This window comes from Balaenoptera physalus (assembly GCF_965194825.1).
Source record: "Balaenoptera physalus genome assembly, chromosome: 1".
NCBI classification, from domain to species: domain Eukaryota; kingdom Metazoa; phylum Chordata; class Mammalia; order Artiodactyla; family Balaenopteridae; genus Balaenoptera; species Balaenoptera physalus.
This window is the reverse complement of record NC_138882.1, coordinates 115,183,577-115,196,838: the sequence shown is the minus strand read 5'-3', so window position 1 is coordinate 115,196,838 and position 13,262 is coordinate 115,183,577. Positions and strand designations below refer to the sequence as shown.

Genomic DNA, 13,262 nt, shown 5'->3' with positions numbered 1-13,262 from the left:
GCCCCTGAAAAAAAAATTTTTTTAAGGAATCTATTGGTTGTCTCGGTAATTATTAGTATTAAAGATTTTCTTTTAAAAAAAAGTAATTTCATTTATCACCACTCTAGACCCCAAGTAAGAACTCTACTTGAGCGGATTCTGTTACCTGTGCCTTCTGTGACACATAAGCTAGCCAAGACAAGAGGCACAGTGTTCTTTAGTTTAGTAAGAGGTAGCCAACAGACTGCAGAAATGAGGAGACTCAAATGTCATTTTCCTTTTATATTTATAAACTGTTACTTTATCACCTTTTTCTGTCATTCTTACTATGTAAGTATAAGTTTTTTCAAGTTACTTCCTGCATTATTTACACTAAATTAAAATAAAGCCTAGATGAAACAATATGTGTGGGATTTGCTTCATAATTATCCAGGTTAGGGTGATGTTGAATATGAGGTTGTATAGATGAAACATGATTGACCAGGAGTTGATAATTGTCAAAGTTGTGATAGCTATATGAGAGTTGATTTTATGTTCTATTTTTATATATGTTTGAAATTCAACAAGTTCTGCAGAAATAAGCCAAAAAATTCTTCTTTGTTTTGGTGTAGTGGATGCTATATATAAAAACGTTGTTGTTAAGTTATTTTTGAAAATATTTACTCTTTAGTACCTGCAAGTCAAAGTCTATAGCTTTAATAAAAATTGCTTAAATTGACTTTGCTGCTTTTTAGCAAAATGTCAGTTACAATACAGAAAGATCTCTGGTAAGATAACGCGTTTGGGGGTCTTCAGATTGTGGCAGGACAATTTTAACAGGTATGTGACCACAGGCTAGGTCTTCTAGGTGAAGTCTCTGGGAAAACGCCGTATTGATGACAGTGACTAGTGTTGGGAGATCTTTTCAGTCAATACTGGTGGTGGGAGAGTTGACATAAATAACCATATCTTTCTCTTTGAAATGATAATCAATAATAGGAACTTGTAGAACAGTGATTCTTAAGCCAGTTGTGCATCAGAATTACCTGGGGAGCTTTTAACAACTGCAGATGCCTGGCTCCACCCCTAGAGATTGAGTTTCATTTGGCTGGGGTTGGGCTCAGACATTAGTGTTTTTCAGAAGCCCCCCAGGTGATCCTAATATTCAGCCAGACTTGAGAGCCTGTTAGAAGTAAACATGAAGCAGCTTTTTCAGCTCTTTGAAGAATCTTTCCCCAGTGAATAGAGCTGTGCTTTCCACTGAATTGCATCATAGTCATTTATCTGGAATGTTACATTGATTTACCTGTCATAGTGGTTCCATCAGAAGCTGCTTGGTAATGATTCACTGTTGTCACTGTTGAAGCAAGATATTTTTCTAAATATGATTTGAATTAAAATTGTATTTTGACACACAAGTCCTTTTTAAATTTCATCAGTGATGACTCAATGTATTTTTTCTAAATCTGTATTGAATTTCCAATTATATTTTAAAACTGTGCTTTTAAAATGTTTTCTATCAAATATTACTGTTTTAATTTTTGAATTATCACTCAGAAAATAGTTAAGTATGATAATTTAGCATCTGTGCTTGAAATTATTTTGGCTCAGCAAAAGGGGAAATATGATAGCAGGTAAAAATTTTGCTGTTCTGCCACTTAAAGTACTTTGAAGTGAAAGCAGAGATCTTGTGTTTTCCCCAATGCCTGAAATGGTAGCATAGAGCAGGCAGTCACTAGATTTTTTTCTGAACGAGTAAATAAATTCATGAAATCTTAAATTTGTCTTGGCTTTGGGAGATTTGAATATAGAAAAGGAAATTCTATTTAACTGTTTTTGACATTTTATTTTTTCTTACATGCTTACCCTTCTTTGGCCTTTTTTGGTTATGTGCTAGATTCTGTTTTAGTTGCTACAGATAAAACAGTGAACAAAATGAAAAAAATTCCTTCTCTCATTATTCTAATGGAGAGGATATGTAAAATTTTAAAGACAATATGTGTGTTATTATGTGGTGATATACCTTTTTCCCTTTCCCAGTTCATTCTCCTCCTTTTCTCTCCAGAAGCAGGGAAAAAGGGATGGTACTAAGGAGGAAGATGTGATTTTTAAATAGGCTGGTTAGGGAAGACCTCATTGAGAAGGTGCCATCTGTATAAAGACCTAACAGTTGGTGAGGGAACAAGCCGTGTTGCTATCTGTGAAAATATATCAGACAGGGAGCAACAGGTGCAAATGCCCTGAAGCAGAAGCAGGCCTGGTATGTTCACAGAGTATTAAGGATGCTGGTGAGGCTGGAGAAATGAGCAGAGGCAAAGGTACAAAGAGATATAGTCAGAGAAGTAAAGGGCAGGGAATGGCTATAGTATAGTTATATAGTCCTTGGAGCCATGGTCATTCTTTGACTTTTACTCTGAGTGAGATGGAGAGCAGTTTGTGGATTCTGAATAGGGGAAGGATGTGATCTGACATATATTTTTAGCAGTATCACTCTGTCTGCTGATTTGAGAATTGTAGTAGATGGTCAGAGGCAGGGAGACCGTTTAGATGCTGTTTAGGATGTTGTTTCAGTAATCTAGGCAAGAAATGATGTTGACCAAGGTGAAAGTAGTGGAGGTAATAAAAAGTGATAAGATTTTATTTTGAAAATAGAACCATCAGGATTTGATGACTGATTTGACATGGGATATGAAGAGAGTCGAGGTTACCCACCAAATTTTTGGCTTGAGCAGCTGGATTCTAGAAGGTTGGGTAGCCATTTACTGAGATGGAGATACCTGCAAGAGGACCCAGTTTGCGGGGGAAGATAAGGAAATCAATTTTGGCTGTACTAAAGTTGAGATGCCTATTAGACATTCAAGTGGAAATGAAGGTAGATCATTAGATATAGAAGTCTGTAATTCAAGAAAGAGGTACAGACTAGACATAATAAATTTAAGAGTTGTGAGCACATAGTTATCTAATATTTAAAACTATGAGATTGGATGACATCACCAAGGGAATGAGCACATATAGAGGAGAGGAGAGACACAAGGGCAGAGGCCCTGGGGTGATCCAAAATCTCAGAGGAGTGCCAGTCAGAGGGGAGGAGAATCAGGCGAGGGGAAACCAAGTGAAGAAAGTGTTCCAAGGAGAAGGGAGTGATCAACTGCGTCAAATGCTCCTGGTAGATTAAGGTGGGAACTGAGAAATGTCCATTGGATTTGGCAACATGGATGTTGTTTGTACGTTTAATCCTCACAAGAACCCTGTGAGGTAGGTAGTACTATTGTCCCCGTTTTACTAAATTAAAAAAAAAAAAAGTTTCAGTGGGCTTCCCTGGTGGCACAGTGGTTAAGAACCCGCCTGCCAATGCAGAGGACACGGGTTTGAGCCCTGGTCCGGGAAGATCCCACATGCCGCGGAGTGACTAAGCCTGCGAGCCACAACTACTGAAGCCCACTCACCTAGAGCCTGTGCTCCGCAGCAAGAGAAGCCACCGCAATGAGAAGCCCGCGCACCACAACAAAGAGTAGCCCCTGCTCACCTCAACTAGAGAAAGCTTGTGCGCAGCAACAAAGACCCAATGCAGCCAAAAATAACATAAATAAATAAATTAAAAAAAAATTTTACAGCCATTGAATGTGTCCAATGTAAAACACTACTAATGACAGATCTGAATATTGAACCCATATCTGTCAGACTCTTTAACCACTATACTGTACTTGCTTTTTATATCATATAGACTTTTAACTATGGGAAACATTTGTAGACATTTTAACTATGGAAAAAATTCAGAATAATGTAACAAAGATACACATATTCTCCACTCAGAATTAATAGATTTTAATATTTTATTAGATTTGATTAAGACATACATTTTTAAATAAATAAAATGTTATAAGTTCATTCATTCAGATAAAATTAATTGAATCTCTTCTGACTCTAATTCTGGGCACTTGTAATAAATATGTGAAGAACACAAAGATTCCTGCCCTCAGCCCAGGCAAAACAGATAATAAACAATAACTGTATGTTAGAAGGTGGTAAGTGGTACGAGGATAAAGAAAAATATATAGCAGGATAAGGAAAGTCAAGAGTTTGGGGCTGGGAGGTGGAGGGAGTTGCACTTACTAATAGTGTGGCCCAGGTAGACCCTACTGCAGAGGTGACATAAGAAAACTTATCTATCATTCAGGCAGATGGAATCACCAATGCAAAAGACCTAAAACATGAAGTCCTCTTTGTCCTCTTCCCCAGTCCATTCTCCTTTCCTCCCAGAAGCAACCAGTACTGTGAATTTCATGTATATCTTTCCAGTCTTTGTTTTTATACTTTTAGTACATATATTTGTGTCCATAAATGTGAATATTGTCTGTTCTTGATTTGTATAAATAATGTCATACCATACTTGCTTTCATTCAAATTATGATGAGCAAAATGTGTAAGTTTAGTTCATTCATTTTTTTTTTTTTTAATTTTATTTATTTATTTATTTATGGCTGTGCTGGGTCTTCGTTTCTGTGCGAGGGCTTTCTCTAGTTGTGGCAAGTGGGGGCCACTCTTCATCGCGGTGCGCGGGCCTTTCACTATTGGCCTCTCTTGTTGCGGAGCACAGGCTCCAGACGCGCAGGCTCAGCAATTGTGGCTCACGGGCCTAGTCGCTCTGCGGCATGTGGGATCTTCCCAGACCAGGGCTCGAACCCGTGTCCCCTGCATTGGCAGGCAGATTCTCAACCACTGCGCCACCAGGGAAGCCCTAGTTCATTCATTTTAACAGCTATTTAGTATTCTATAAAAATGCCACGATTTATCATTTTTTATATTATAAGCAGTGTCACATCAGACATCTTCATATACATTTCCTTACGCATAGTGAGAGAGTTTAAGGTTTATATTTAGAAGTTATTCATATGCATTTTCAGTATTATTAGATATTGCTAAATTGTTTGATTACGCACATTAACTGTGTTAAAAGTAATATTTCTTCATGTCCTTACCAACCCTTGGTATTGTTAATCTTTTCTTTTTGCCAATGTAATGGAGTGAATTATTTTTATATTAATTTCCCGGATTAATAGTGAGATTGAGCTCCTTTTCAGATGTTTACTGGCCATTCAATTTTCCGCCTCTGTAAATTGCCTGCTCATGTCCTTTGCTAATTTGTTTATTGGCTGGTTTTTTTTCCAAAGACTTTATTTAAAATCAGTTTTAGGTTCATAGCAAAATTGGGAGAAAGGTACAGAGATTTTCCTTATGCCCCCTTCCCCCACACACGTAGCCTTCCCCGTTAAAACCATCCCCCACCAAAGTCATACATTTGCTATAATTGATGCACCTATGCTAATGACATCATTATCACCCAGAGTCCATAGTTCACTCTTGGTGTTGTGCATTCTATGGGTTTGGACAAATGTATAATGACATCTATCCATTATTATAGTAACAGAGTATTTTCACTGACCTAAAAATCCTCTGCACTCCACCTATTCATCTATCCTCCCTTACCTCACAACTCCTGGCAACCACTGATCTAGCTAGCTAGCTAGCTAGCTATTTGGCTGCACCGGGTCTTAGTTGCCGCGTGCAGGATCTTCGTTGCCGCATGCAGGATCTTTAGTTGCAGCATGCAGGATCTTTTAGTTGAGGCATGAGGGCTCTTAGTTGTGGCATGCCAGTTCTAGTTCCTTGACCAGGGATCGAACCCGGGCCCCCTGCTCTGGGAGCTCAGAATCTTAACCACTGGACCACTAGGGAAGTCCCTGATCTTTTTACTATCTCCATAATTTTACCTTTTCCATAATGTCATATACTTGGAATCATACAGTTTGTAGCCTTTTCAGACTGGCTTCTTTCACTTAAATAATATGCATTTAAATTTCACTTAAATAATATGCATTTAAAATACCTCTTTGTCTTTTAATGGCTTGATAGCCCTTTTTTTTATGGTGTTATTTATTTATTTATTTGGCTGCATCAAGTCTTAGTTTCGGCACTTGGGATCTTCGTTGCGGCATGCGGGATCTTTCGTTGCAGCACATGGGCTTCTCTCTAGTTGTGGCGCGCAGGCTCCAGAGCACACGGGCTCAGTAGTTGTGGCGCGTGGGCTTAGTTGCCCTGCGACATGTGGGATCTTAGTTCCCCAACCAGGGATCAAACCCACGTCCCGTGCATCGGAAGGCGGATTCTTAACCGCTAGACCACCAGGGAAGTCCCACTAGCTCATTTCTTTTTAGGGCTGAATAATATTCTAGTGTCCGGATGTACCACAGTTTATCCATTTACCTAATAAAGAGTATCTTGGTTGCTTCCCAGTTTTTGACAGTTATATTAGTAGAGCTGCTATAAACATTCATGTGCAGGTTTTTGTGTGGGCATAAGTTTTCGACTCCTTTGGGTAAATAAATACCAAGGAGTGTGATTGCTGGATTGTATGATAGGAGTATGTTTAGTTTTGTGAGAAATACCAGACTGTCATCCAAAATTGCTGTGCCGTTTTTTTTTTTTCCACCAGCAATGAATGAGTGTTCCTCTTACTTCACATCCTTGCCAGCATTTGTTTATGTTGATGGTCAGGATATTGGCCATTCTAATAGTGTGGTATATCTCATTGTTTTAATTTCCATCTCCCTGATGACATATGATGTGGAGCATCTTTTCATATGCTTATTTGCCATCTGTATATCTTCTCTAATGAGGTGTCTGTTGAAGTCTTGGACCCAATTTTTAATTGGGCAGTTTGTTTTCCTATTGTTAAGTTTTAAGATTTCTTTGATATTTTGGATAACAGTCCTTTATCAGATGTTGTTGGCTGTTTTTTTAATTGATTTATAAATGATATTTTTAAAATGCTTTCTGAGAAATAAGATGACTACAATGTATTTTATTGTCATCAACTGCTAAGTGATAGAATTTACTTCTGATTTTTTAAAACTTAAGTTTTCTTGAATAAAGACCTAGTATTACAATTTATTAAGTCAACTCTCATTTCTGTAAATTATGGATTATGACATCCCTTAATTGCCTGCTGCCAACCTAGCACAAGGTAGAAAGGTACAAAAGGTGAATTAAAATTAAAATCAGAAATTGCTTACCTTGTCAGCTTTAATAAAACATTTGATTAGGGAAAAACATAGAGGATATGGTTACAGGGAGGTGTATGTGTTTGTGTATTTTAATAAACCATGCAATTCAGTTTCCCATATTGTTCCTATATCACCATCTTGTCTAATAGTAGTATTGTTATAAATATATAAAAGTGGGGCTAGAACACTTCCTTTCGAGATGGCCATTATTAGATACTGAATATCAAGCCACATTGTTATACTATTGACTCTTTTCTATCAAATATAACAAGAATTAAAAAATAGTGCTCTTTAACACACGATATCATAAATCTGATTATATCTAAAAATGGAAAGGTTATGTATTTAACAATCTTTGGGTAAATTTTATCTCACTGTCTTTCAGATTAACAAACAGAAATATTATACATAAACCTGCGGAGTGGACATTAATTGCTTTGGTGTTGCTGTCATTGTAAGTACTCTTTCATATTTTTAACTCTAAATACTAAATATGAAGAATTTTGATTAGGGGAAAACAAAGTTATTCATTGATTTTCTAAACTATCTTGGAAAATATTGTACCTCTATTTTGTGCCTATTTTCCTTTCCTATATGATAAAATAACTTTCATGTAAAGTGATATGCTATATTTTGATAAGTTGTAATCATTCTCTTTATATTTTTTACTATCTTTTCTTTTAAGGGCATTTTTCTTCTCAAATATTATTTGTAATCATTTGAAAGAGAAGAACATCTCCATGTGGGATGTGATATATGCAGGCTAGTCTCTTAATTTCATTTTTAACAGTACATTTTATTAATGTTGAATGGCCTCATTATGTTACATCTGTATTTTTACCAATATAGCTAATGCTATTTCATTTTTCATCAGCATTTTTATCAGTGATATCATCAGAAAAGTTTTGCTTTCCAAATTAATGTGCATCTTTAAAATCAAACAGATTTAAAGGAACTAAAGTAGATACTACACAAGCATATATAAAACATTTAATACTCATTCACCTTTTAAGAAATCACTAGTGGTGTCTGAGGCTGTCTTTCAATAGAGTTAAAACCATCTAGTAAGTGTAGTGTTTTTCAGCTTGAATTGCAAAAGTCTTCTTTTGAAGACCATTCATTACTGCATTACTGTTGCTACTTGGTACTTGTTAGGTCATTGAAGCCCATAGGACATTGAATACTTACTGGACACTCACACGTCAAGAAGTGTTATGAGCCAACCTCATAGCATCTCCAGCCCTACTTTTCTTTCTTTGATGTTACTTCAGTCTGACATGTTATTCTGGCCTCACTGTCCCACGGAAGGCTGTGCTGGGAGGCATTAGAGTAGGCTTCAGTGAGCCAGCATCCGTGTCACCCAACGAGATACAGCTCACATGATTCGTTAAATCAGAACACAGAAAATAACTTTACTTGAATGCCCTGACATAAATTTTTTATCAACCATAAGAACAAATCTTTTGTCATTTCTGCTATTCAGTGTTCCAGTTGAATTGGTAATTTGTGAAACAGATCTTATTAATTTTTTAGAAAGTTCTTTCCAGTTTATGAAATTTGTAAGTATTTTGGTCACTGGCAAAAAAAATATCAGTATCTCTGCTCACCCACCATATCCTATGCCTGCTAATAAACCCTCATAGATAACTGTTCAACTGTACTTCTGTAGTTCATTATACTAAAGGGGAAGTAGCTTTTTTGGTTGACAAGTCAGAGGCCCAGGCTCAGCAGTAATCTCAGAATCTTGCTTTCTGAGCCAGTAACTGGAAGTATTATCTTAATGAGCAGCTGCTTACTGAGGACACGTTAGGTCCTACTTCTTTTTGTATCAAACCGTTGCCTCATCTTCTCCAAAATGTATAGCAAGGAACAACAACAGAAAAAAGTATGGAAAATGAAATTTAAAAGTCTACCATCAAAATTTCCTAAGTTTATTCGATATAAAAGTATACCTCTGGTATTTGATTTTAATAGAGGCACCCATGTGGCCCAAAATACTGAAAGCTTTGCTAGTCCTTTTATTTGACTTGCCTAACTTTGGATGTAGTGTAGGTATTTCAAGGGTCAGTAACCCATAAAAATAGTAACTTAATTGAATTCAAGAAACAAAACTGCACATATCTTAGACGTATTGCATATTTCACATTGTGCAGTCAGTCTTAAGGTTGTAGCAGTAAACACTGTTTCCTTTTGTCATTCACCTTGAATCCTTCTCTTTCATTATTCCCTAAGCCCTACAGTTAGATCTACCCATCTTTCTCCTAGTCTTTGGTCCTTTTGATCCCTTGACAACTAAAGACCTTTCCAGTTAGGGCCCTTTTGGCTTCTTTTAAAATCTTTGGTCACTATAGACACCAAGTTAGCTGGTACCTCTTGGGTTTTGCCTTTCAAATCTTGTTTTCTCATAATTTTCTGTAACTTTTGCTATAGGCCCTCTTTGAACATTCTTTATCTTCCCTAGCTGAATCTCCTTATTGTTTGGTCATCTGATCCTAAGACTTCTGTCTCCTGTCCCCATATTATTTTATTTCTTATTTCCTCATTTCTCAGAAAATCCCCTTTAGCTTTTCATATTTCTGCCCCCCAGGGAATCTGTGACTCAACCGATAGCCCCTTTCCTACTCAGCCTGTCCTTTTTTCATCTTTTTAGAATAAATATTACTATATGAGATGGGGATAAAATTAAAATATATATCCATTATGTTAAAACTAATCCCATTGGCTTCTGTAAAGTATAATTATACTTTAATTTGTATTTGCTCCCCTCTTTCCTCCCACTTACAGTTCACAGTTACTTTTTAGGGAAGATATTTTGTTACTGGGGAAAGAAAAAGTAGGCATGAGGGCCAGCATTAGATAAAGAACCTTAAACCCAGTGGAAAATATGGAGACTTTAGACACTCAAAGAGGTATGTGCATATGAAGAGAAAGGAGGTCAACACTCACATGTATTTGTAGAACAGTAACCCCTCATTCAGCCTTTTGATTTATCGCCACTAAGATTGAACGTAGGCATACATGGGATTACCTTTTTTTTTAATAATTATCCTATGATTCAGAATATCTTTGTATCTACTCTCAAATTGCCAATGGAATTTTTTTAGTCATTGTAGACATTTCTGGAATTCATATTAAAAAGTGAACTTCTGGGGCTTCCCTGGTGGCGCAGTGGTTGAGAATCTGCCTGCCAATGCAGGGGACACGGGTTCGAGCCCTGGTCTGGGAAGATGCCACATGCCGTGGAGCAACTAGGCCCGTGAGCCACAGTTACTGAGCCTGCGCGTCTGGAGCCTGTGCTCCGCAGCAAGAGAGGCCACGATAATAAGAGGCCCACGCACCGCGATGAAGAGTGGCCCCCACTTGCCGTAACTAGAAAAAACCCTCACACAGAAACGAAGACCCAACACAGCCATAAATAAATAAATAAACAAATAAATAAAAAGTGAACTTCTTATAAATCTTTATAGCTAGGAAAAAGGTTCTGAATGGCAGTTGTAGACACTGCAGATGAATATAGTAAGATAATACGCTCAGTATTATTATAACAATGGTACTGTTCTTTGTATATGAATATTGCAAAGTTTTGTTATTATTAGCATTTGTTTAATGCATGAAAGGTGTTTTCAAAATTCCTCATGAGAACCACTTAGAAAAGGATACATATACACATATATAATTTTATTAGTAAAATAAATGGCTCAAGTCTAGCTCTTGTTAGAGGGAAAAATCAACATTTTGAGCAAAACATGATAGTCCAGATGAAAGAAATCTGGGTCTTGAATTTTCACATCTGTATTCTTAAAAATAGATAAGGTGTCTCTGTAGCAAATCATCTTTTCCTAGTAACTTCCCTTGCACTTTCACAGATGTATTAACATTTTAAAAATTTGAACCACAGTGTGTGATTTATCAGTGTATACTGATGGGAACTTTATACCCATATAATCTCAGAAGGAACTTCATCAAATCAAATTGGTTCACTTGATCTTTCCACACTCAATGCATCTATATATAAAAATACAATATGACTCATTCACACTTCATTTAGATTTCTCACTAGTTCCATAGGACTTGGATGGCCAGTGTGACTGCAACATTTATTGATATTTATACTATGCATTCAGACCCTAAATAGTTACCAAGAGCACACTGAAAGACCTTCAAAGCTTAAGCAGTATACATTTATTTTTTTTTTTTGCTGCGTTGGGTCTTCGTTGCTACACACGGGCTTTCTCTATTTGCAGCGAGCGGGGGCTGCTCTTCATTGCGGTGCGCAGGCTTCTCATTGCAGTGGCTTCTCTTGTTGTGGAGCACAGGCTCTAGGTGCACAGGCTTCAGTAGTTGTGGCTCACAGGCTTCAGTAGTTGTGGCACACCGGCTCTAGAGCGCAAGCTCAGTAGTTGTGGCGCACGGCCTTAGTTGCTCCGCGGCATGTGGGGTCTTCCTGGACCAGGGCTCGAACCCATGTCCCCTGCATTGGCAGGCGGATTCTTAACCACTGCACCACCAGGGAAGTCCCAGTATACATTTATTTAACAGTGAAGGAATTAATGTTCCTTTACTCCTCTCATTTTTATTTAATAAATGTTATAATTAACAAAGATAAGTTCTCAAGAACTCCTTACACATAGAAGGACATCTATAATAGTGATAATGCTGTTTTTGTTTGTTTTTGCTTTTAATAACTGATTAGAAATGCAATAAAGTAACCTGGTAGTTGGTGTTATTGCTTAAACTCCTGGCTATAGTAATATTTTTTTGTTGAACCTTATCATACTTTATGATTACATACTATATGTTGAAATAATACAAAATCAAATTTGATTTTCTCACATAAATATGCTCTAATAAAGATATTAGGCTCTTTCCACAGTCTTGATACATGATTTTTCATAAAAATGTATATGAATATATATAGTCTGCTGTAAATATTTTAGTACCTGTATGCTCTACTGTGTAAAGCTTTTAATGTATTTATATATTTTGATGTGTTTATACAGCAAATTAGAAAGCACAATAAATTACATTAAAGTGTGTTTTCTGATGCCTCCTCATAGTATATCATATATTTGTTTTTATATTCTCATAATTTTCATCTACCCTTACCCTACCCTTCTGTATAGGAAAACAGAAACTGAAGGATCACTTTTTATCATGGTCATGGTTTTCAGAGTAGTTTTTCTCTGAGAAGATTTTGACTGGTACTTTGAGATTTTACAGCTGTAGGACACCTGCCTCAGCTCGGTCCTTATCCTCCTTTCCCTCTTCCCTTTGCCCTTAGTCTTCCCAGTGTTCTTTGACCTCTGTCATTATACTTGAGCCTGTAACACGAGTGGGAACTATGCAGATGTTGACCTAAAGCTGAGAAATCTAGGGAAGGGTCCAGACCAAGGCTGGCAGCCAAATAGAAGCCATATAGAAGGCTATGGAGAAGCAAATTGACTGGCCTGAGTTCTATGTGCAGCACACATGCCAGAAATACAATAACTTCTTGTATTTAAAATGTAACTTTTTCACCCACGTTTAATGTGGAACCTTTGTAAAAAGCCCACTGCTTATGTATTGTGATGATCTATGGTTAATTTTAGCATAGGAGTCCAGAGTCTCTTTGTGGATAGCCAGGGAGAGGTGTGTATTGTGTTCCATGGGAATGATTTGGTTATCTAATGAAGGAGTAAGTAGGTAAATACTTACTTACTTTGTGCTACTTAGAAAGAATGGAGGGTAGAAAGTGACTTGTGGTAGTCTAACATGGATACATGCTATTCCTAGTTTTATGCCCTTGATGTTCTCTAATGGAAAGCTTTCAAGATCATCTCCAAAAATGTGGGCTTTCATTTTATTTATCTGAACTGTCTGTTTTCAGTGAACTGTGGCCCACTTCCTAGACAGAGACCATGCAATAGTTTATTCCCCCTAAAAGCTTTGAGTATTCCCGTCGTTCCGGGAGTAGCATGTAAGTCCTGGGAAATGGTATTTAAATAAGCTCAACTTGACCATGATCACGAAACAAAAGCCTTCACTGGACGTGGGCAGCCACTTTAGGTAACCATCATAAAGATAGACACTCAGGAGAGTCACTTCCCTAGGGCACTAGGCATGAATGGAAAGATATGACCAAGGCTTTTTGCCTCAGCAGATTGTTTTTTATAGCGTGCCCATCACTAATTTCCTTAGAGAAATATGTGAGCACACCATGAAAATGAAGAGATGGTTCCTTAGAAATTTATTGGTTCTCAG

At 37.1% G+C, this 13,262-nt stretch overlaps 1 protein-coding gene across 8 annotated transcripts in view; it reads left to right on the top strand.

The window, feature by feature from the left end:
* RPAP2 (RNA polymerase II associated protein 2) overlaps positions 1-13,262 on the top strand; it is a gene marked incomplete at its 5' end in the record, with an annotated part of 87,930 nt that overhangs the window by 41,253 nt on the left and 33,415 nt on the right. For all 8 annotated transcript variants that reach the window (XR_014268073.1, XR_014268074.1, XR_014268075.1 and 5 more), the window contains one exon: positions 7,408-7,476. Coding sequence is in view for 4 of the 8 variants with exons in the window: in XM_082477330.1 (XP_082333456.1) it covers positions 7,408-7,476 (69 nt within the window). The remainder of the gene's footprint in view (positions 1-7,407; positions 7,477-13,262) is intronic.